Genomic DNA, 22,113 nt, shown 5'->3' with positions numbered 1-22,113 from the left:
TTCTGTTTGTTTGGTTTGGGGTGATGAACAGCAGGCGAGTCTGACTTTATGTCGTGGTTTAACTCCAGCCAGCAACTAAGTACCACGCAGCCGCTCACTCACTTCCCCCATCCAGTGGGATGGGGGAGGAAATCGGGGAAAAAAGGTAAAACTTCTGGGTTGAGATAAGAACGGTTTAATAGAGCAGAAAAGAAGAAAGTATAATGATAATGATACCACTAATAAAATGACAACAGTAGTAATAAAAGGATTGGAATGTACAAATGATGCACAGGGCAATAGCTCACCACCCGCCGACTGACACCCCGCCAGTCCCCGAGCAGCGATTCCCTGCCCCCCCCCCCCCACTTCCCAGTTCCTAAACTAGATGGGACGTCACATGGTATGGAATACACCGTTGGCCAGTTTGGGTCAGGTGCCTTGGTTGTGTCCTGTCCCAACTTCTTGTGCCCTGGCTGGCCATGAGAAGCTGAAAAATCCTTGACTATAGTCTAAACAATACTGAGCAACAACTGAAAACATCAGCGTTATCAACATTCTTCGCATACTGAACTCAAAACATAGCACTGTACCAGCTACTAGGAAGACAGTTAGCTCTATCCCAGCTGAAACCAGGACACTTTATCATTACTGGAGAATGCCAAGTGATCAAAGTTGACATTTTCCACCCCCCCTTGATAGATCCTGCTACGCAAACCACAGAAAAGGAAGAGGAGGTGTGTGACCCTGTTGCACTCTCCAAAATGTTGTTGTGAGGTCGTGGCCCGGTTGTCTGGGCTTTTGGACTGCTTTGTCCTAGTAAAGCACAAGTGGTCTGAGTGCAGCTTGAGTTGGAGAACACACATCAGAACATGGTTTCATTTTTAATGTTGGTTAGTATCGATCTCTGTTAAGCAGCTTTTGGTCACAGGAGAGGTCAGAATGGACTTCTCTGTATTGAGTCAGACTTACTCAATCTCAAAGGTCTTCAGAGATTTTTAAAAAGCAAAGTGTAGTCAGTCTTACCCAGGAGTCCGTAACAGGAACTTAATCTGTCACTGCAGGAACAGTGAAAAGGCCAGATCTGTGATTTAAAGTTCACTCATGTCCTGTTTTCACTGAGTTTCTAGCTTCTGAAAAAAATGTTTCTGTTCTTTCCATCAAAAACTTTCTTTAAGTTGGGAAGGGCACAACTTCCCAATGCTCTGGGTCAACTTGAAACAATTCCTGACAAAGCCAGCAACTATAAATACACATATCCCGCCGTCTCTGACTCAGCCGTTACTGAACCGTAGGATTGCTGCCTGCCTACACGGTAATACACCAGATTTATTGCTATTATTAGCTGACATGCAGCACGAAAGTGGGAGCTGTAGGGAGATTAAGCTCTCCAGAAACTTTCTGGCCAATTCCTGTAACTTTTCCCTCTGCTACCCCAACTGCAGGTGCCTTGAGAAGCAATGGCCACAGTGGCTCTCCTGAACTTAGCACCATCTCACCTCTGCTTCCCTTCAAGCACAGCAGCTGCTTTCTCGTGGACAAACGCCGCCGACATGCATGTCACCAGGCCAAAATCTGCCAAGGGACGCACGAGGCCAAACTTCAATTACTCTCAGAGCGTGGAAGCCTGTCCTTGCCGAGTGCCATCTTCCCCACCACCAGCAGCTCCCCGTGAATTAGTGAATAGCCAGAGAGCATCGTTCACAAAACCAGCATTCCTGGCCAGCCAGGTTTCTCCTGAGGAAATCCCAGAGCTCCTGCGGCAAGTGCCTTTGAGGACCTCTTCTTCCCTGAACAAGTACAGGGTGCTCCCTTCCATCGGCTGGAAAGGCGCAGGGAGTGGTGCTGTGGAAGCGGTGGCTGAACAGACTGACCGGCTGAAAGTGAGCGGGGGGCGGGAGGACGCTCTGAAAATCAAAATCCTTTCTGGAGAACAAGACTCTGCCAGTGTCTTGTCAGAAAATGATGTCCCTGATGAACGGAGCTCACACGTGCGACTTTCTTCTGAGAAGCCGGGAAGGAAAATGAGGCAAGAGAGCCCTTCAACATCAACAAGTCCTTTGACATCAACTTTAAGTTTGGAAGAGCCGCCGAAAGAAGAGTCACACTTCCTGCTTGCTATTCGATCTCCCTGTGGTCAGAGAATTGAACATCATTTCAAGCCCACTGACAGTCTCCAGACAGTCCTTGCCGTGGCAGAACAGAAAATGTCGGCCAAATACAAATGCTGCAGCATTGAAACAATGGAGGTGCCCCGAAGGAGTTTCTCTGACCTTACGAGGTCCCTCCACGAATGTGGGATTCTCCCCAAGTCCGTGTTGTGTATCCGACAGAAAGGGCAGCATGACACCGGTCTTTAGGCGCACAGAGATGCTGCCACACCGCCGTGGGTCATTCTGCTGAGTGGGATGTGTTAATTCTTCTGAAAAACTGGGAATCTGATGTTTCTTGGGCCTACTTCTTCATCTCTTGCCATCTTCCCAAAATTCCCCGTGAAGCAGACTTGTGTATATGTGTTGAAATAGTATTTCAAGTGGATATACCTGCTATATAAATAGCATCTTTTTTCACATGTGCCATCACAAATTGCTTCCTGAGTGCCACCGACCTTTGGCCTTTTTGGTTTTTTGAAATTGCCAATGTTCTTCTTTGAAAACTGAAGTTTCTGAGACCTCTCCCCTTGACCTTTTCTACATTTCAGGAAGGTACCACTTCGCAGAGTGGAGCTGGATGCAGAGGCACCTATTTGGGAAGGTAGAAACGGAACAGGTTTACTCTGGAGGACCATCTTCAGTAGGTTATCATCATCCTGAACATCTCGAGAATGACTGAAAAGGAGATCAAACCCAAACCCCATCTGGAAATAACAGTAATAACCTGTTAATGGATTATTGTGAAGTATTAAATTGCAAGACCTGTGAAGGCTCAGCTCTTTCTGGATAACCTCAGTGCAGCTTTTAACTGTGTGACTATATCATCTTTTTAAGAACAGATAGTTATTATTTTGGCAGTATTGGTGAACAGCAGGATTTTCTACCTAGTTTTCCTTCTCTCATTCAACTCGTGTGATCCATAGGTAAGAGTAGATGGATAGTTACGATGAGATGTTATAAAATACTTCCATTTAACACCTTTACACTGAAATGAGTTATTCCAAGAAAGCAAATGCTGCTTTGAGAATTTTTAAATAAAAATACATTAATTGGATTTGACTGAGGAATTGGTTCACGCACTAGACCATAGTTTACTAAACCATCGTTAAAAAAGGCTGGTAGGGCAACTTGGCAGGTTTTGGATAAATAAAATGTGCTTGTGCTAAAAAAAAAGATCTTCTAGGTTTCTAATGGAAATTCTTATGGTTCAAAGGCAGTAATTCAATCTACTAAAAAAATGGGCCACTTGCCACACAGATGAGCTAGTTTTAATAATTTGAGGTAAACCCAACTTTTTTTTAACCTCGGTGTAATGGCCAAACCAACTTGAACAGTACTGGAAAGTTGACCCTGGTGTTGACTGAGAGCGTAGCATCTCCTTATAAAGTAAGTGTTCAGGGTCCAGCAGCTTTATGAAAATGGTACCCAATGAAATAATAGTATTATCTACTTCTACGGGTGATGTTAATTGAACAGTAGCAATCCTGGTGTCTTCAGGGAGACCAGGATATCAAAACACAGGGGTGCTTTTAGTCAAACCTCAGTGGGAAGCGAAGTATTTCACTTGTTTCATGAACAGGAACTGTTTTCTGCATTTCATTCAGTGTTAGGTGGTTAATTCCCTTCTTCTGATTTGGTGTATACTATGTTACTTCCACGTTTCAGAGTTTTCATACTGTGTGGTAGTAGTCAATAAAACCTTTTAGGCTGAAACTTGAAGTGCTTTATGTGAACTGGAGGCTTAACCATCATATCTCCTCTTAAAACAATGTGTGCTGTTAATTTGATGGCAAATACCTCGGGGATGGTTAGCTGCCATCTACACCATCTTGCACATGCCTTCCTGCAGTTTGTACCCCTGACCTTTATTAAAGACAATATCGCAGCAAAGAAGGGAGCCCTTTGGATCAGTGACTACCCGCTGCTAACAACCAGAGAGATGGTGACCACCACGCAGCTTTGAGAGCGTACAGGGGGCTGCTGCTTTAACCAAGAGCAGAAGAATAAAACCAACTTGGATCATGGTGGACAGCACTTCTCATGCTGGAGGATATTCCTCCTGAATATCTCCATCTAAGATAAAGCTGAGTGAGTTGGGTCCTGTAACAAACTCACCCAGGCTACAGCATCTCCAAAGATGTGCATTTTAATTATTTCCTTTTCCACAGCAAGTCTTGATCTAGGCAAGCGCAGTGCAGGGAAAACCCTTCTTCTCTCCCCCTCTTCCCTTCAAAAGGCTTGTGGGGATGCAGGGGATGCAACTCTGCCAAGTCCAGTGCAAGAAGCACTAGCGGGGGGAAGAACAGTATTTATCTGACCTCATTTATTGCATGGTTTCATTTAACAAGGTTCCTTGTGGGGAGCTTTTAAGAATTTCAGCATTAAATCGGGTGACATTCAGTCTGTCACTGCTTTGGGAAGGTCATAAACGGAAAACTCATCAGGACTCCTAGCTGGGAACGTCCCTACCTAAGGCTTTTAGACAACAACAAAAGTAACCAAGCAAGAAATTAGTAGAGGCATCATTCAGTATGTGTTCTTTATTCCAATTAAAAGTACATTAGAAACAGCACACAGGACCAGCAGCAGCTTTCATGACAATTCAACCCAATACTCTGCTGTCACGAGGTCATTCAGCTGTACTATTAAAGTAGGTGATTGAAACAAGTCTTCCACTCGACACGCAAGCACTCACTCACCTGCCACTTTAAATAGGTTTCCAACAGAATAAAAATAGATACACCCCAGAATACAAAAAGTTTAATTTTAACAGTTGTTTTTTTTTTTTCACTAAAGCCTTTATACAAATTGATAAAAGGGTGCACAATTTCCTAAAATTTTAGGTACATTTTAAATGAGCCTTTTTTTACTTGGTAAAAGGATCCATGTTCCTGTCTTTGAACAGAATATGATGGCCAAAATTGCAAAGAAAATTCCTAGTTAAATTTACAATTTATACATTTGTTTTGAAGTGATTCCTGCACCGAGTAGCAGGCTGATGGCTGCTCACGCATGTCCCATTTTCCCCAAAAAGAGCTGTGCACCCTAAGTTCTAGTTCAGGAGCCTCCTTCTCCTGGAAACCGGGCTGGGGGAACAACCCACAGGTTTTCAGCTGTGCGCACAAGAATGGTCCCAACCGAACTGAAAGCCTGAGCACAGGAGTTGCAAATCATTCCTTCTCCGGCAAGGATCACCCTGGGGCGAGGGACCGATGACCTGTTTTGCACTACGAGCACAATGGAAGTGGAGCGCTTCCCGTCTGCAATTTGGCTGAGCAATTTAACTCAAAACTCTGGTACCGAAACATACTGTAACAGCTAAATTTGGTGTTCTAAAGGTATTTTTTTTGGTCAATACAAGCTATCATGATTTTTTTCTTTTTTCTTTTACTCCTATTACTGATCTGTGAAGCCCAGCAGCTCTGTGCATTATTCACGCAGAGCTTCACAGCAGCATCTTAGAACTGGCACTACCTGCCTAAAGGTGACCAAACCCCACTCCCAACAGTCATTAGCATTTTATGGAGGTGAGTTTATTCAGAAAATTAATTAGTACAGTTCCCTTCATACTACCCCTCCCTCCCCACCCAAACCACCTACACCTTGGCGAGGTTAAACGCTTCAGATGAACTTCTAGAGTACATACTTAAGCACTGTCACCACCGCACCGCTTTACATATTGTGGCCATTCTAACAAATCAAGGACAAATTAAAAGAAAATACTGCCCAGTAAAAGCAACACGGCACCTGTGTTTGCGAGTATGATCTACTGGAGACATCCTTAGGACAATTTACTTAAGGAAAAGCAGGGCAAATCCATCAGGAAGCCAGAAATGAGTCTTAAATAGCTCAGGGGAGCGCCAAAGAGAATGACATCCTATTTTGTACAAGTTGAGTATTTAGCCAAAAACCAGCTGCCTTGTTTGCGTTTTTTTTTTTTGTGTGTTTTGGTTTTTGGTTGGTTTTTTTTTTAAATGTAAGTCTATTATATATTCGGCTGTTGAATTTTAACTGATTAGGTTATGCTGAACTTTATTCCAATTAAAAGCAATAAAGCTTTTTTTTTTTTTTAAATTTGTTTTAAGATAATTACATATTGCCCATTTTTTGGCAAGTGTATTTCTTAGAATTCAAAAGATCTTCCCGTTTTAAGGCTAAAACCAAGAAATGTTAAAAGCTTCTGTAAACATTTCCTCTTCCTCCCCATAGTTGCACAATTTGAAGTCCAACTGCAATTTTTAAAATGAGGTAATTTTTGTGTACTCATATCTTAAAGAGTCCTTTTCGGGACTAGCTGAGAGGCGTGCCAATCTGAACACTGATCCAATTGTAGTGGGAGAACTTCCACAGCAGGGTACACACCAGTTCCAGCAGCTGTACTTCAGTTAGTTATCTTCTCAATTTCATCCAAGTCGTCAGTATCCAATTTGTTTATCTTTTTGTCTGGGAAAGATGAGAAATAAGTCAGATTTCGTAACACAGAGCAGAGAAAAGGGAAAGCTGCTTTCTTTAGCTGGTCTTGAGGAGTTCAGGTTTATCCATGAAATGCTCAGTCAGCTTTTAAAATTACAACATAAAACTGTTTTCTTTTATCAAGGGCCCATCTGGGTACTCCAATGTTACCAATCTCTGGAACATCCGTTTTAAGGACTATCCAGGTAGCCAGCAAACAGACGACTTATTTCTGCTCCTATCATGCATGGCAGTTCACAAGCCTAAGTGACATTACACAAAACACAATGATGTGCTCTTCTGTGGTCAGTTTAAGGCTCAATAAATACCTGCTCAGTATACAGCTAGTCAAATCCTGCAGAAATGACATCTAATTTTAGAGAAAGAAGAAAGTCTGAGGGTACGTACTGAAATGTTCCTGGATTCTGTTGAGAATATTCATGCTGTGCTTGCTGTCCACCATGTTAATAGCCAGTCCTCGCTTGCCAAAGCGACCTGTACGTCCAATCCGGTGCAGATAAGTCTCATTATCTGGATTTCCATCTTTATCCACAGGAAGGTCAAAATTGATAACAACTGAGACCTGCTCTACATCGATCCCTGATAAAAAGAAAGCATTAGATTACACAACTACATTTAAACCACTTTATAGCAGGAACAGCCTCCTCTAGCCTGACCTGCGTGCAGTTTGGTCGCCATCTCCAGGTTACCCAACAGCCGCATTTCCAACAGCTTTCAGAGAGCTGCCACATGGCTGCCTCTGCATTGAGTGAAGAGTTAAAAGCCAGTCTCAAACTCCAAAATGCATCTTTTCCACAATATCCTTATGGGGTACTTTGAAATAAAAGCTATCTGGCTGTTACACCAGAGAACCCCACTGAAATGGCTAATGGAAAAGCAGTTGGAGATGCTTTAACCAGCACTTAAGATACTCTGGAAACTCTCCTCCTCTCCAAAGCTGTAAAGGCCTATTGTTTTTTTCCAAGTACTATGTTGTCTTAACTGTTCTAGGATGTCAAATTGCAACACAAATTCCTACTGGAGTTCAGTACTCTTCACATTTCCGTATTTCGGAACATGTTTATTTTAAACACTGAGGGTCAGCAGTACAAGCCAGGCTTAGCGCCAGAAGCATAAAATTCTCACAGGATGGACTTTTTAATCTCGAGCTGCAAGGAAGCCTGCAAGGAATCCTGTGTTTGCCCGCAGGCATCTTTATATGCACAGACATGGTCAGCAGCCCAGAAATCCAGGAATTACTTTAAGGACCCTAACTGGAACACTTGAGGATATGAATTCTGTGAGCCAGCCAGCAGTATCTTATCTTAGGAACTGCTGCTTCTGCCCCTCCCTGGCCCAGCTCTGTCATGCCCTACCTCTGGCACAGACGTTTGTGGTCACCAGCACCTTTTCTTTGCCCTCGCGGAAACGCTCTATCACCGCGGCTCTCTGTTCCACCATCATTTCCCCACTGAGTAATGCCACCTGATGGCCTTCCTTCGAGAGCTCTGCTGCCAGCCAGCCAGCTGTCTTCCGAGTCTGAAACACAAAGTGAGGCCCATCTTTGGGAGGAAGTTTTAATGCTGTAAAGTAGGAACAAACCTCTCTGGGGTCAGCTGGAAGCTCCACGGCTGTTCAGTTTTTGTATTGCAAAAGGAAACAGCTCCTAAGTGCTGTGCCCACCCCCTCCCCATTACAAACTGTGCTCCCAGCTCTCAGATCAGAAATAGGAAAGTGTGCATCCACCACCACAGGAACCCTTCTTTAGGAAAAGTATGTGTTTTCTTTGTGCTCTGCTCCTCAGCTTTCACTCTATGAGGATTACATATGTACGCTAAAAACTCACAAGCTGTGTCAAGTAAACAAAACTACTCAGCTTAGAAAATGTCAGGATTTCAGCTGAATGTAGTTGTGAAATCCAATAGAGGCTTTACACAGTCTTGAATTAAACTGTTTCCAATTATAATGTTTTTTTTGAGCTCTGATTACGACTGATATTATTACATCTCGAGACAGCCTAAAAGCAGACTGCTGCAGCAGGCTCCAAATACAGGTTTTATCCTGCCTGAGCTAGCTTTACATGGCTGTTCTGGTGCTGTCAGCACTGGTTTTTTCCTAAGAGTTATTATGGTGGCTTCCAGGAAAAAAAAAAAGTCTCAGTATGATTCACAGGGAGACCCCAGAGGTATATCACCAATTACCTGAGGGAAATGGAGTCCCAGGAAAAGCTATGATCAGCTGTAGAAGTACAAGATGTCCCCATCCCTCATTCTGCCCTATTTTTATCCATTTTCCAACCTCAGGAGTTTGAGTTTTTTCAGTAGTTCTGAGTAATACTTATTTCGGAAAACTGTGCATTACTCTGATCTTTGCTTCAGTGGACTTCAAGAATAAAAATGACCTGGATGGACAAACCAAGGGAGCCAAACCAGCTAGTGCTATCATGGGTCTCCAGATTTCCCTCAAAAAGGAAGCCAGAATGGCCAAAGAAAAGGTCAATTTGTGTTCTCAGTTTCTTTCTGAAAAGCGTGCCTGGCCAGGTTTTTAGCACTAGAAGACACTAACAGGGTCACTGGGACTAACGTTCCCCGAAAGGACTCACATGGCAGAAGATCATGGCCTGGGCAATGGTGATAGCGCCATAGATATTACAGAGAGCCTGGAACTTCTCATCTCTGTTATTGCACAGAACGTAATACTGCTTAATAGTGTCCAGTGTCTCCTCCTCTCGCTTCAGTTTGATAATGTTTGGGTCAGGAACAACTTTTTGAGCAAACTTCCACACAGAATCCTCAAAAGTGGCTGAAAACAGAAGCATCTGGCAGTCCTTGGGGAGCATTCTGCAAGAGAGAGCAAAATGGGCAGGGCTCCCACGCAACTCTGTCACCCCCCTGATATCCTAATGGGATTAATGCTACAGGCAAAGCAGAACAATAACCTCAGAACCAGTTATTTCAGTGGCTGGAAAGACTAATGCTAATCTTACCAACACCTGATCGTTCCCTCACGGACCAGTGGCATCCAGACTTGCATTCTTAAAAATGAATAAACCCTGCTCCAGGGACAGGCTTTTTATTCTGTAAGAAAATGAAACTGCTTGTCATGCCCTGACATTCTGCCTCTATTAACCATCTGGATTAGAGCTAAATATATCATTTTAATCTTGTTGCTTTATCGGTGAAGACACCAGTCAAGAATCTAGCCCTGCTGTCCCTACGTTACTGAATAGCTATAATTAAAAGAAACAAAAATGACCTCAGGCAACGTACACCGAGCCCTTACCTCTGAATGCGGATGCTCTGGTCCTGATGGCCCTGGGTTGCTATCATCACGTCAGCCTCATCCAAGACGAACACTTTGATTTTCTTGGGATCTATGAATTTCAGTTTGGAACACCAGTCCAGCACAGTGCCGGGTGTGCCAATTACAATCTGCTCGGAGATCTTCTGACCTCTCTCCACTGCCGAGACAAAAAGGAAGGCTTTTATAAGATGGCTGCACAGACAGTGAAATGCTCTGCCCCTCTCTGAACCAGCCTATTTCACCATCTGACTGCTCTATTGTTCATTTACTGTATTGCACCTGACAATCATTTTCTCATTTACAGTCTGTTGGTAGCATTTCACCTTACTCACATTTATTGCCTCGGACAGCATATGCAAGTTTCAGCTCTGGATAAAACTTTCCCATCTGTTCAATCACTTTTCCTGTTTGAAGTGCCAGCTCGTATGTTGGGGAAAGGCACAAACACTGGAGGGACAGAAGGATAACGCATTTGAGATGATCAATGTCCTGGGCAACACTATCACACTTGCTTTTAAAAATCCTTATTATTGAAGTTGTCCTGAAAATGAACATGCAAGCAACCAAACAGTTTGTGAAAGCCCATCGGTTCTACTTTCTGAAACAAAGGGAATAAGTTGATACAATACAGTCGCCTAGCTGCTGGCTTTCTGTGTTCAGTTCTGCTCCTCAGGCTTAAGAGTGCAGATACTCTGCTAGGAAATATATATGGACAGTAGTGACAAGGAACTCAACACCTACAGTTAGAGATAAGAATGGCATTTTTTAAGGAAGGAATTCTAGCCTTGATAACACTGCTCGCCTATCTCATAAGGAAACTGAGTTTAAAAAGCCCCTTTCTTGGCATTTCTGCTCTGTTGTCACAGATATCTTCTCTTCCACCCCAAATTCCACTTACTTAACCCCTTTTGCCTGCAGTATTTCTCTGATTTAATTTCTCCCAGAATGATATCTCCCTGATTTAACTCCTCACAGAGCAATGGCTTCCTGAGTGATGCAAGGGAGGGACTGAAAGGAACAAGCTGTAACAAAATCCACGTCTTTTGCGTTAAAGGCATTTTGATAGATCCCCAAATCACAAGCCCCTGCTAAGCACTTTTACATAAACGGCATCACAGAGATGGGTTTATCAAGCTACGAATTTGTTATCAAAGGTCTCAACAGAAGCCCAGCCTCTTCACTAGGTGGCACTGCACCACCACGAAACACCCCCAAAACAGCCACGTCCCAGAAACTTCACCTGTGGATACTTGTTCCCAGGTTCAACACGACTGAGCATGGCCAGGACAAAGGCAGCCGTCTTGCCAGTACCAGACTGAGATTGTGCGATCAAGTTCTGTGGGCTGCAGAACATACGGCAGATGTGAGCTCAACCAGATGAACCACCCAGACAACATATTCATGGGGTTGAATGACAAAGAAAATGCGGTGAGTGGCATTTTAATACCTTTTAGATTTACCACTGCTCTGGACTGGTGGCTAACTTGACCAACTATGCTCCACGGGGCTGAAGTTACTTTCTGCCCCCTACCAACTCTCTCTTTCAGCACCTCGATTATGGAGATTTGGAAGGAAAACTGCCATTATCTGTCAGTACTTTTCCATTTTGCACATCTCCCCCTACTGTCTTAATACTTCATACATTTCAGCGCAGGGGCGCAGAGAGGAAAACCAGCCATGCAGGCAACGCAGCATCTCAACTACTCCCACCCGCCCAGGATTTCTGGAGCTATGTTCCATAGCAGTCTTATCATTTCTCTCCTATGCTGACTTGGAAAATCGGATTGACCTTGGCCAAACATTGCGGCACTGTGTGTTCAGTACCAGCCCTAGGAAAAGGACAAATTCAGGGCTGCTGTCACATAGTTTGTGACCACAGAAACACCATGCCATGGGAACCCTCTTACCACAGCCTGGACAGCTCCCCCATCACCATCCTCCCCTCCAAAGCTCAGTAACAGTACACTAAATCTTTCAAATCCTTCCTGTACTGGAAGGGAGTAGAAAGTATGTGTACATACGGTTCAGCAAGCATCATGGGCAGGGCATTCTCTTGTATCTTAGATGGTCTGTTGAAGCCCATGGCATAGACTCCTTGCAGGAGCTGTGGTTTCCTGAAAATAGAGGAGTTTTTATACCGTGACCTATTAAAGTACCTTTGGGTTTCATTTCTGTACAAAAAGGCAAGAAAAAACCTTGCAACTGGACCTAGAGCTGCTCCTTTCTGTGCACCTGCTATAATCGCACCGGTGAAGTGACTATGATCAGTGCCTAGAAACTACAACAAGTGACAGCACAAAGTTTGGAAAGGAAGCTTTGCAAAAACCCCTCGATATAGTAAGTCAGCCTGCACGCCTGCCTTTCACACCTACACGGAAAACCTTGTGTCACAGCTCTAAGGCTAGCACTGGGCTTCTTGTCCTAAAGCAGCTTTTCAGACAATCCCAGGAATCCCAGAGCAGAGAGCATTAATCCTGTCCTTTAGGCCAATCTCTTTTCCTCAGCCACGCCTAATCTTGACGCCAAAATTATCACTCCTTGAAGACTTAAATATGGGACAAAGCAACCTCAGTACATGAGAAACAGAATGAAGCATAACGTCATGAAATCATTGCAAGGACTTCAGTAAGTAGAGATGGATTCTGTAATACAAACTGATGTCTTAACAGAGTGATACTGGCTTAGTGCACAAAACCGCTAAATGAACAATAAGCTTAGTTCACCATGACTACACCTAGCAATCCACTGTTATAACCCAGCACTCAAACCTAAGTGTGCAGTGATACTGCTGGTCCTCAAATGCTCATCAATTGCTTTTTCTTGAGGGAGCTTTCTAGTCTCAGCAGACACTTTTGTAGACAAGGAGATCCAAGAACAACCTAAAATTCAGGTTATGGTGCTAGCAAACTCTTTGCTGATGACCTCCAAGTGCTTACTGGAGTGCTGTTAGTGGTGCTCAGAAGTAAGGGCTTTCCTTTCAAAGCAGGCTACAGGTTTCCTGCCCACCATTTCCTGCTGTTAAGAACTTTCTATTCAGCACAACATGCTTTTTAAAAAATCGTATATTACTTTCAGACGATGTCTGGAACAAAAGCTCTTTGAAAACGTAACCTTGTGCTGCTCAGAAGCAAGGACGTACAAAGCCCAACTCTGCAAGAGTTGCCAAGGATACACCAAGTCATAACAAAATGAAGACTCAATTAGTCTGGCTGCCCCCATCATTAACTCACTTGGATTGTTTGGCTTTTGAAAGATGGGAATTAGTCTAACAGGCACTACAGGACCTCAGCTTTTCCTGTAGACATTCAACCACTAACATTAACAAAGTGAAACGACATCCTGACATTTCACGATGAGAAGTCTCATTGGCTCCAATTTCCCCACAGAGCTTGCAAAAGAGCAACAAAACTGAGATCACCAATATAACCAACAACAATCCCAGCAGGACAGCCTCTTCAGCACATTAAAAAATATATAAATCTATTGTGCCTTAAATACAGCTATCATTGCTTGAAAGCTCCACTGGTAAAGGTATTCAATAGGAAAGGTCAGAAAATACTAATGCTAGTAGTCTCTCCAGTACATAAATCCAGTTGGCAGAGAAAAGATAAGCTTTTCCTGTTGTGCTATTCACTGCGGCTGCTGGACCTTCACAAATAACTGTCAGAAAACAGGTACAGAAGATGGTTGTGTTCATTACTTCTGCCAATAAAACAAATCTCATGTTTTCCAAACCACTGCCGTGCTGCTGGAACACCTGCTCCGAGCACCCCCGCATTTGCTGGAGAACTGGTGGCCAAACAACAATGCCTCTGACACAGAAAAGGTCTCACTTTGCAATTCACGCAACCCTGGTGACAGTGGCCATGGAAGGACAGCCTTCCCTCCTCTGTTCACCTCATCCAGCTTACCACACGCCAGCTCCACCATGCATTTGAAGACCAAAAACCATACATTAAAATTCAGAACAGTGTTGCTACAGCTGGTTATAGAAAGCAATGCTAGCTCTACACAGACTAGGAATTAAAACGAGCTTGTTTCAGATGGAAGCCTTCACAAGGCACCAAGATAAAATAATTCTCCTTGCATTGAAATAAAACAATAAATGATATGCTAATTTATTAATGAGAAGTTTGCAGTAACTTGAAACAGAAACCCATGCACTTTTAAGTGGTATCTCCTACGCAGCCAGGGAATCTATCAGGACACGAGGGGAGACTAACTACCTGATCAGCTCCAAACTCACATCTGCTCTTTCAGTCTCATCAAAAGCAAGTCGGTGCTGCTCTCCCTGAGTTCAAGAGCAAGGCTTCCTACAACTCAGTGGGCCAAACAATACGCTGAAAAATGTAGTCATAAGGGAGCCTGTTTTATATTTCTGTTGCCAGGTTTTAACAGCTCAACACAGAGAAGGCTCTGGCTCCCCTTCTAGCAGCTTTGAACCGACAGGCACTTACAGTCGCAGCTCCTCAAAAGACTTCACGGAGTAGAGAGGTGATGTGGGATCCCTCTGCAGCACCTCCACTTGATTTGTTGTGTCAACCAAATTGCTGCGAATTAGCTTGTTCAACAAGGACTGGGCAGCTCTGTCCTCTGTTGAAAAAGGAGGTAGAAAAAAATAAATTGCAGCCTGTTTCAAGTGTTGCTCCCACTGAAATGCTGGCATCACTGAGCCAGTTAAAAAGGACGAGATGCATCCAAATACTGAAATTCTCTACTACAGAGCAATGTCATAAAAGAGCCCAAATTTTCTGAACGAGACATCTATCAAAATATCCCAGAAATACACATTTAATATCCAGAAAGACAAACCAAACAAGCACTGTTTTAAGAGGGACCTTAACAGGTACAGAACTCTGTTTATTTACGGTATTATAGCTTTGCATCTAACTGGAAGGTGGGACAGGGCTAAAAGCCTCTTAAAGCCTCACTATTATCTGACATGTGGGCAGACACCTTTTAGGGTTTTTTTTCTTTTTAAGGAAAGTCTGAGGACAAACGGTACTTTGAAAAGATTCCAGGGCTGAAACGCAGCAAGGGCTGAGGATAAGCGAGATCAAAACAGAAGGTTAAACTACTGCACTTTGGGGTTTTGCTAAAAAATCTGTTTTCTAAAGCCACCTTCTGAAAGATTTAGAGCCATTACCCACCTCTTAACCGCCATTTCATAAACGCAACATGTTGGTTGCTACAGCAATTCCAGCTCCAGGGTTATCCAACTGCTCCTGTATCCAGTCCTGCCTTTGAGGATACTGCTATCCCCTTATTTCTCTCCACTCTAATCCAGGAGTCTCCCAAGTTATTACAGGACCCAATGGCTTTAAAAGTATTATGGAGGAAGGACATGTCTTACAATTAAGTCCTTGGGGCAGGATACAAGATCATCCATCCTGAGACATAAGGCAGACTTACTTTAAGTATATACGAAATTAGTTTCTTTTCAACATTCCTTGCCAAAGTTTTTTTTCAAGAAGGCACTTACCCTTCTCCTCATCCTCCGTCTTCTCTACATTGTCATCTGCCTTGACAACAGCACCTAAATTAAAGTAAAGCAGACGGTTTTGTGGCAGATGTGAGGTCAGGCAGCCCACAGGCAGCAGTTTTAGGTTTTGAATATTGTGGGAAAAGCTACAAAACAACCCATTTTCCTGACAAGAGCCCTGCTCTATTGGTGCACAGGAAAAACCCAAGTTACATCTTGCTCTATACAGCCAAACCAATGTTTATCAACCACACCAACAGATTTTGCCCGCACAACTCCTTAAATGCAGCAAAACATGATTTTAAAAAGTTAGCCTAGCAAAACAATGCGCTAGCCAGATATTTAGTCTATGCTCCTGTTTAATCTTAGCTTTATGTTTCCCTTTTCTGGAATTTCTTGACTAATCAGGAATTTACTTTGGCAGCAATGCTCCAAACCCAACAGAAAAACATTACGACCTTTCTAAGACCATTTGGGTGGCTGTAACTCACCATTGGCATCTGGTTTGATTTTTTCTTCCTTCAGATGTAAATTGCTCAACTACAAGTGAGGAAAAACACAAAATCAGGGTCATTCAAAGCCTACTGTGCCTACATTTTACTACTGGCCTGGAAAACCTGAACTTTCATCAAGGCTTCCAGATTTACTGCCAGCTAAAGCTATTGCAGAGGCCCCAGCAAAAACCCGTGCTCAAAGGCGAATGAGATGAAGTTGGCGAGAGGAACTTGATTTCAAGAGTTTTAAGACAAATACAGCTCTTTCTAAGCTGTAACAACAACACGGAGAAGGGGTTTGTTTCCTGTCCCTGCATCTCTGCTCCCTAATAGCTCTGCTGTGGGCAAATGGGAGAAAATTTACATTCCAGGACAGAAACTTGAGCCAAGTGCAGTCCTGACCCACATAAGCTGCCCGAGGACAAGTCCCTCTCGCCTAGGGTTTGTTTTACCACCAGAAATGTGACAGGGAAAGGAGCCCTGAGGGTCCTGCTGCACGTCAGGGGGCTGAGTTAATGCTATGCATGATAAAGCACAGCACTTGAGTGGCTCAGAAAAAAACCCAACAAAAAACCCAACACCTCAAGCAAATTTAGATCTTGTCACAAAAAAAAAAAAAAAAAAAAAAAAGAGAGAGAGAGAGAGAGAGGAAAAGGGATTTATTGGGCCCCTGGAAGAAGACCGGCGGCTTGGTGACCACCTCTGAAGTGGTGCTGCTGACAGGGCTGTGTGTGGATGTAGGATGAAGGGGAAGGACAGGGGGCACCCTACTCTTTTGGTACTCAAAAAAAAATAATAATGAAAGGAGATAGAAAAGAAATTTTAAAAGGAAAAAAAAAGGGGTGTTTGTTTTCGCTCCTAAAGGAAGACCCCAGGCCCAGGGACGCCCCGAAGCGGTGCTGCCGGCAGGGCCCTCCCTGCTCCTTTGATAAACCAGAAAAGAAAACGAGGAGAAAAGGGTTTTCCGGCGCTGGCTGTTTTCTGCGAGGAGGAGGCGGCAGCGCAGCCCCGGGGGCCCCGCGCCTCAGGGCCGAGCCGGGCCGCTGCCAGAGGCGGGGGAGGGGGGGGCCCCGGCCGCCCCCACCCCGCTCCCCACTCACCGACTCGGCCGCCGCCTCCTGCTCGTCCACGGCCAGGGCCCAGGAGTCGGTGGCCATGTCCGGGCCGGGGGGCGCTGGCGCCGGGCTCGCCGTGAGGAGCCGCAATGGCGCCGGGCGCGGGAAGGGCGCCTGCGCCGCCCGCGGAGCACCGTCCCCCCTCCCCCTCCCCCTCAACGGCCCGGCGGAAACCGCGGCCGCGGCGGCGGCGTTCCGGCAGCGGCCAGTTCCGACCCCCCCCTCATTCCGGGGAATGATACTAAAGCGGGGACAGAAATGGTGTTGGGGGGGTGTAGGAATGGGTGAGGAGTCGGTGGTCCACCCCGGGCTGGGCTGTGGGGTGCTGGGGGTCAGGCCTGGCCTTGGTGTGGGGCCTGGATCCCGTGTGGTGTGGGGCTGGGGTCAGGGCCCGGCTCACTGCGGGGTGTGGGGTCTGGCCCCCTGTGTGGCGTGGGGCTGGGGTCAGGGCCCGGCTCACTGCCGGGTGTGGGGTCTGGCCCCCTGTGTGGCGTGGGGCTGGGGTCAGGGCCCGGCTCACTGCCGGGTGTGGGGTCTGGCCCCCTGTGTGGCGTGGGGCTGGGGTGAGGGCTTGCCTCGCCTCGCTCTGTGGTGTGGGGCTGGGGTCAGGGCCCTGCCTGGCTGTGGGGTGTGGGGTCCGGCCTCCTGCGTGGCGTGGGAGCGGGGCTTGGGTTTCCCCTCCAATGGAGTCCCTTTGGGAGCCGAGGCTGGGGGGAAATCACACGGAGGCTGTGACGCTTGCGAGGGAACCGCAGCTCTTCCCGTCTCTGAAATAGAGATGTAGGTGAAAAACAAGGTTGTAGAATGAGTCACGGAGGTGTAGAAGTGGCAGGAACATGGAAAAGTCGTTTGTGTCCTGTCTCTCACTGCAGGGCAGGAGCTGGCTTAGACCTGGTATCAAACCTCTTCTTTAAATCTCCTGGAATAAAGGTGAGAAAAAGGGGAAGTAGAAAGGAAAGAAATGTGGGAAGAGCCTGCGGGATTTCTTCGCTGGGCTGCCGTTCCCTGCGCAGTGTTTGTGCTTCCTTGAGCCTTGTGTGGAAGGAGCAGCCTTTGAGGAGGGTCTTAATTTGTTTTTTTATTATATGCGGCAGGACTAGTAAAATGGCCAAGCCCGTAGGCATCAGCCAGAAGTTCCCAAGGTGATGGTTACTTCCTTGTCTCAATATTCACCCTCCCTTTTAATGAAGACACAGAGCCACTTTGTTCCCACAGCCTGAAACTTTCCATCTGAGCCATTATTTCTTTCTGTGCACGAGAAATCTCGTCCACATTGTAATAAACTTCGCACACATCTCGCACAATTCTGCTGATATTGGTGTGTTAGCCCAGGCAGGACCAGGCCCTTCACTGTTGCTCTTCAAATGCCCATCTGATTTTTTATTTTTTTTTCCCAGTTATAACCTGTGATTATTGAGTATTGTCATCTGATGCTTTCCTCCTGTCCATCTAATTAAGTTTCCTCTTCGGAGGCGAGAGCCCTGTGTCCTTCTGTATGTCAGGATCCCCTGCCCCCAGCCACACACATGAACTTCGGGGTCTGGCAGTTTTATTTGTAGAGGTGACATCATGGCTTTTTTCCATGGCAACTCATCACAGTGCCCAGGAGGATGCTGAACACAGGAACTGAACACGAGGAGATTTTCAATGGGAACAGAGCAGGCAGCTGAAAGCAAGTCTGAGACATTCATTAATTAATTAGGGTAAAAAGAAAAAGGAACATGGGAAGTCCCAGAGACCAATGGGCACTTTAGCTGCAGAAAAAAAGAGATGCTCGTCCTTCCCAGTGTAATGTTTTCTTGCAGAGACACACACCTCCAGTAAAGAGATGTAATTGGGATTAGCCCCATTTTAGAGATGAGAAAATTGAGGCATAGGAAACGAGGAGAACTGCCTGTGGTTAGGCAGCATTGGCTGGAGGCAGACCTTGCCAAGCCCTCCTTTCTAATCCTCTACCTTAGCTGCAATAATTTATTTGGATTTTCAAGGCTCTGGGGACTGCTGGTGAGGTGTGATCATGCTGGCGGTTGTGGGTGTTTCTGTGTTGCCTCTTCTGTACATGAAGAAAGGCTTTTCTCCGTCAGCCTCTAGGGCAGGGGTGGGTTCCTAGAGCATGTGCTCAGCCACCCGTAAAGGGTCCTTGATTTTCCTGGGCACTCTGCTGTCATGTAATTAAATATTTATACTTTTAAACATGAAATAAATATTCAGATTAATTTAACATTAATTAAATACTTAATTCCCCTCATCAGCGGACTTTGGCTGTGCTAGAACTAGAGATCTCAGGAGGGCAGGTGTTGCACCGTGGAATTTCATTGGCATTAACTGTGGTCCTTATCCACCAAACAGGTCAGAGGCTCCTTGTCCGTACACATACCTGCACAGAGGAGGTGGCAGTCCTTGCTTAGCTCTGCGTTACCCCTTTTTATCATCACCATCTACCAACAGGGCGATTTATTTTTTTTTCCAGAGCATTTCAGGATGAGGAAAACTGCATTTACATACAGAGCAGCGCATGGAGATAAGGAGGAGTGCTCATTGCTCTCCATCTAGCAGGATATTTGGTTTAGGGTTGGGTTTCTTTCTGGTTTTTGGGTTATTTTTCATCATGCCCAAACCTCCCAGCCCATTGACGCAGGGTGTTCAGGGTGTGCAAACATGAGGGCGCTGCGCTTGCATACTCGTGTAACATTCAAGCATGAGTGATGAGTGGGCCAGAAGCCGGGAAAGCCTGCCCTGTGCTTGGCCACTGAATGCCCTTGAGCTGGTCTCATAACTCACCTGCGCTGGTCCCAGGCATGAAACAGGACTGGAAATACTCCTCTGCCGTGCCTTGATGTTTAGAGATGCTGCCTACCACTGCTTATTATCTGACCCTGGGTGGGTAAGACACAAGCGAAGAGATGGGGCTTCTGGTGAGCTCAAATTCTATTTTTAGCTTGTCCTCCCCCAAAATCCATGTCTCATTTACGCCTGTGCTGCAGCCCATCTGATTTCTCAGCTGCTGCTCCCTGGGAGGAAGTGGCCCATACTAACAGTGGGTTTTCCTAGGCATGGCCAACCTGGAGAAGATGAGGAGGAACGAAGGCCGGTCAAAGGCCCCGGTGAGCTGCTTTGGCACGTGGCAGTACATTTGAACATCACGTTGGTGCCCTGGGTGATGCAGCCTCACCCTCAGCGCTAAATATTAGTTCCTGCTAAAACAACTCTGTTTCTGTTCTCCCAAGGTCTCACATCTGCCTCAGTCTCCATGTCGGATCCTGCTCTGTTTTATAAATAAATATGCCGCAGCTACCAGATTTGTTGGTATGAATCCCAGGATTTCTCCTGACATATGTTATTTTCTTCATAGGAGCCAAAAGCCATAGTAAGCAAACATTTTAATAGGCGCTGGAAAAATGGGACGTGGGGTTCTCTGTGGCTGATTTATTTGTCTAGCAAGAACCATAAATTCTCAAGCTTCAGGGCTTAAGTCAGCCTCTGAGAGTTGGGCTTAGGGAAAAAGCTCTTGACTAGGCATTTGCTTGCAGAGTTTCTTGCCATTTTCCTTAAAGCACGTCCTTCTCGGTGAACACAAGATGGTTCATTAGGGATGCCATACATCTGATCGCCCCGGTCCTCCTATGATGTGGATGTATGTTTAGAGATGGGGGGGGGGGGGGGGGGAAGAAAATGCTCTGGGTTCATCTGAATGCAGGTGGAAGGGAAGATTTGGGGGTTACAGGGAGAAGATGTTTTAGCACAGAGCCCAGTGGGTGAGTTTAAGGGCTTGGTCTGCCGGCGGTGGTGGATTTACTGCCAGGGACGGGTCTGCGCTGGGACACTCAAACCAGACAGATTTGTGGGTGGGTCTGCGTCTCTGCATAGGATGAGGTGGGGGAAAAAACCCCTCTGTCCTCCTGCAGATCAGTGCTGCATTGGGGAGCTTTTCCTCTCAAGGAAGACAGTGATATTTTTCAATGATAGCAAGCTGCCTCTCAGCAGCAGCGCCGTTATCACTGAATTTAGGTAGCAGCGAGGAAGAGCTTTACCTATCTGCGTGCTCTGACCCAGGCTCGGCGCCCAGCTCTGCTTCGGGGCAGTGGCTGAACTCGTGCCTTTCCTGCTGCCTCAGTTTCCCCTTTCATCTACAAGTCATTTTTCCTGCGTTTAAGTGTAAGCTGCTCAGGGCAGGGACTGTATCCCGCACAAGCACATCCCACCGTAACAGCATCGCTCCCCTTTGCCCGGCGGGTTGGGTCCCCTTTAGACCTCCTGTATGCCCCACGGCCGGGGCGCCGCTCGGTGAGGGGCTTTGGGATGTGCCTGGGGAGGAAAGGGTGGATGAGCAGAGAAGACAACACCAAGGGGAGAAGAGGGGACATCTGGCCTAGGGCTGCAGAAGACCCGATTTTGCAGGGCTTTAGGATGCTTTCCTTTTTTTAAAAAAAAGAGGAGGGGGAGGACAGAAGTGAAAGGCAATGGGAAAAAGGGGGGGGGGGGGTCCCCTCCCAGCAGCTGCTGCGGAAAATCTCACCATGGGGAGGCAACTTGTGGTGATCGGTAAGATAAGTTCGACGCTTGCTTGCATCCCTCTTTCTCTGCCAACTTGCCCATCTCAAGGGCATCTCCTCTGCCCCGGTGGGCTTCGCCCCTTCCTCTGCAGCCCTTGGGAGCAGGAGGGGAGCGAGGGGAGGAGGCGAGGAGAAGCCGGCGGTGTGTGTACAGGGTGATTGTCATGGTTACCTCCCTGACAAAACAAATGGCTCCACTTAATGATGGTCACCCAAACAGCTCCGGAAAGTGTGCGCTCATCAGCTGGCTGTCAGTGGGAAGCAGGGTGCTGGCTCCCGAGAAACCCTCCCCAGCTCCTGGGCAGAGCTTCACCACAGGGGCACATGTTGCTGCAGTCCGTTAGGTAAGCCCCCTTCCCTATCCCAGACCCCCATGGACCACCCCGCAGCCCCCAGCATCGCTGCCTGGTGGAGAGGGCCCAGGGGAGGCTATGGAGGGGGGCGAATGCCACAGGTTGCTGAGGTGGCTGTTGTGCAGCGCTCCCCCCCACCCCAAGCCCTGGCGCTTGCTCTCTCTCCCTCTCTCCCTCCCTTTTTTTTTTTCTCTCTCTCCTTATCTCTGTCTCTCTGTGTCTTTCAGAG

The 22,113-nt window shown here is 46.2% G+C and overlaps 2 protein-coding genes across 3 annotated transcripts; one reads left to right on the top strand and one right to left on the bottom strand.

Moving 5' to 3' along the window:
* The first annotated feature begins 1,426 nt into the window (after positions 1 to 1,426).
* On the top strand, positions 1,427 to 3,840 carry UBXN10 (UBX domain protein 10). The gene has a single exon (XM_049801137.1). The coding sequence runs from the start codon at positions 1,440 to 1,442 to the stop codon at positions 2,337 to 2,339; it is 900 nt and encodes a 299-aa protein (XP_049657094.1). The 5' UTR covers positions 1,427 to 1,439; the 3' UTR covers positions 2,340 to 3,840.
* Positions 3,841 to 4,654: 814 nt separating this feature from the next.
* LOC126039970 (ATP-dependent RNA helicase DDX19B) lies at positions 4,655 to 17,105 on the bottom strand. Of its 2 annotated transcripts, none has more exons than XM_049803909.1 (12): positions 16,964 to 17,105; positions 15,861 to 15,909; positions 15,370 to 15,423; positions 14,345 to 14,480; positions 11,909 to 12,001; positions 11,128 to 11,230; positions 10,220 to 10,334; positions 9,867 to 10,044; positions 9,187 to 9,424; positions 7,961 to 8,123; positions 6,993 to 7,184; positions 4,655 to 6,575 (listed from the first exon to the last, which is right to left on the bottom strand). In XM_049803909.1, exons 1-12 carry the CDS (start codon positions 17,018 to 17,020, stop codon positions 6,514 to 6,516), a joined length of 1,440 nt encoding a protein of 479 aa, XP_049659866.1. In that variant the 5' UTR covers positions 17,021 to 17,105; the 3' UTR covers positions 4,655 to 6,513. The 2 variants fall into 2 exon arrangements, with proteins under 2 accessions (XP_049659866.1, XP_049659876.1); XM_049803919.1 differs by lacking the exon at positions 16,964 to 17,105 and adding an exon at positions 15,038 to 15,277 and having other exon boundaries at positions 15,861 to 15,878.
* Between the last annotated feature and the right edge of the window lie 5,008 nt (positions 17,106 to 22,113).

This window comes from Accipiter gentilis, chromosome 1 (genome assembly GCF_929443795.1).
Source record: "Accipiter gentilis chromosome 1, bAccGen1.1, whole genome shotgun sequence".
NCBI classification, from domain to species: domain Eukaryota; kingdom Metazoa; phylum Chordata; class Aves; order Accipitriformes; family Accipitridae; genus Astur; species Astur gentilis.
Note: the sequence above shows the minus strand (reverse complement) of the source record. Positions and strands in the feature narration are given on the sequence as shown.

Bases quoted from the DNA above. Each gene is read 5' to 3' on its own strand.
- UBXN10 (XM_049801137.1), top strand. From the start codon at position 1,440: ATGGCCACAGTGGCTCTCCTGAACTTAGCACCATCTCACCTCTGCTTC.
- LOC126039970 (XM_049803909.1), bottom strand. From the start codon at position 17,020: ATGGCCACCGACTCCTGGGCCCTGGCCGTGGACGAGCAGGAGGCGGCG. The intron at 10,335-11,127 runs GTGAAGTTTCTG...CTGTCCCTCCAG, and splicing joins CTGGGAACAAGTATCCACAG to TGTTTGTGCCTTTCCCCAAC. The intron at 10,045-10,219 runs GTGAGTAAGGTG...TTGTCTCGGCAG, and splicing joins TGCTGTCCGAGGCAATAAAT to TGGAGAGAGGTCAGAAGATC.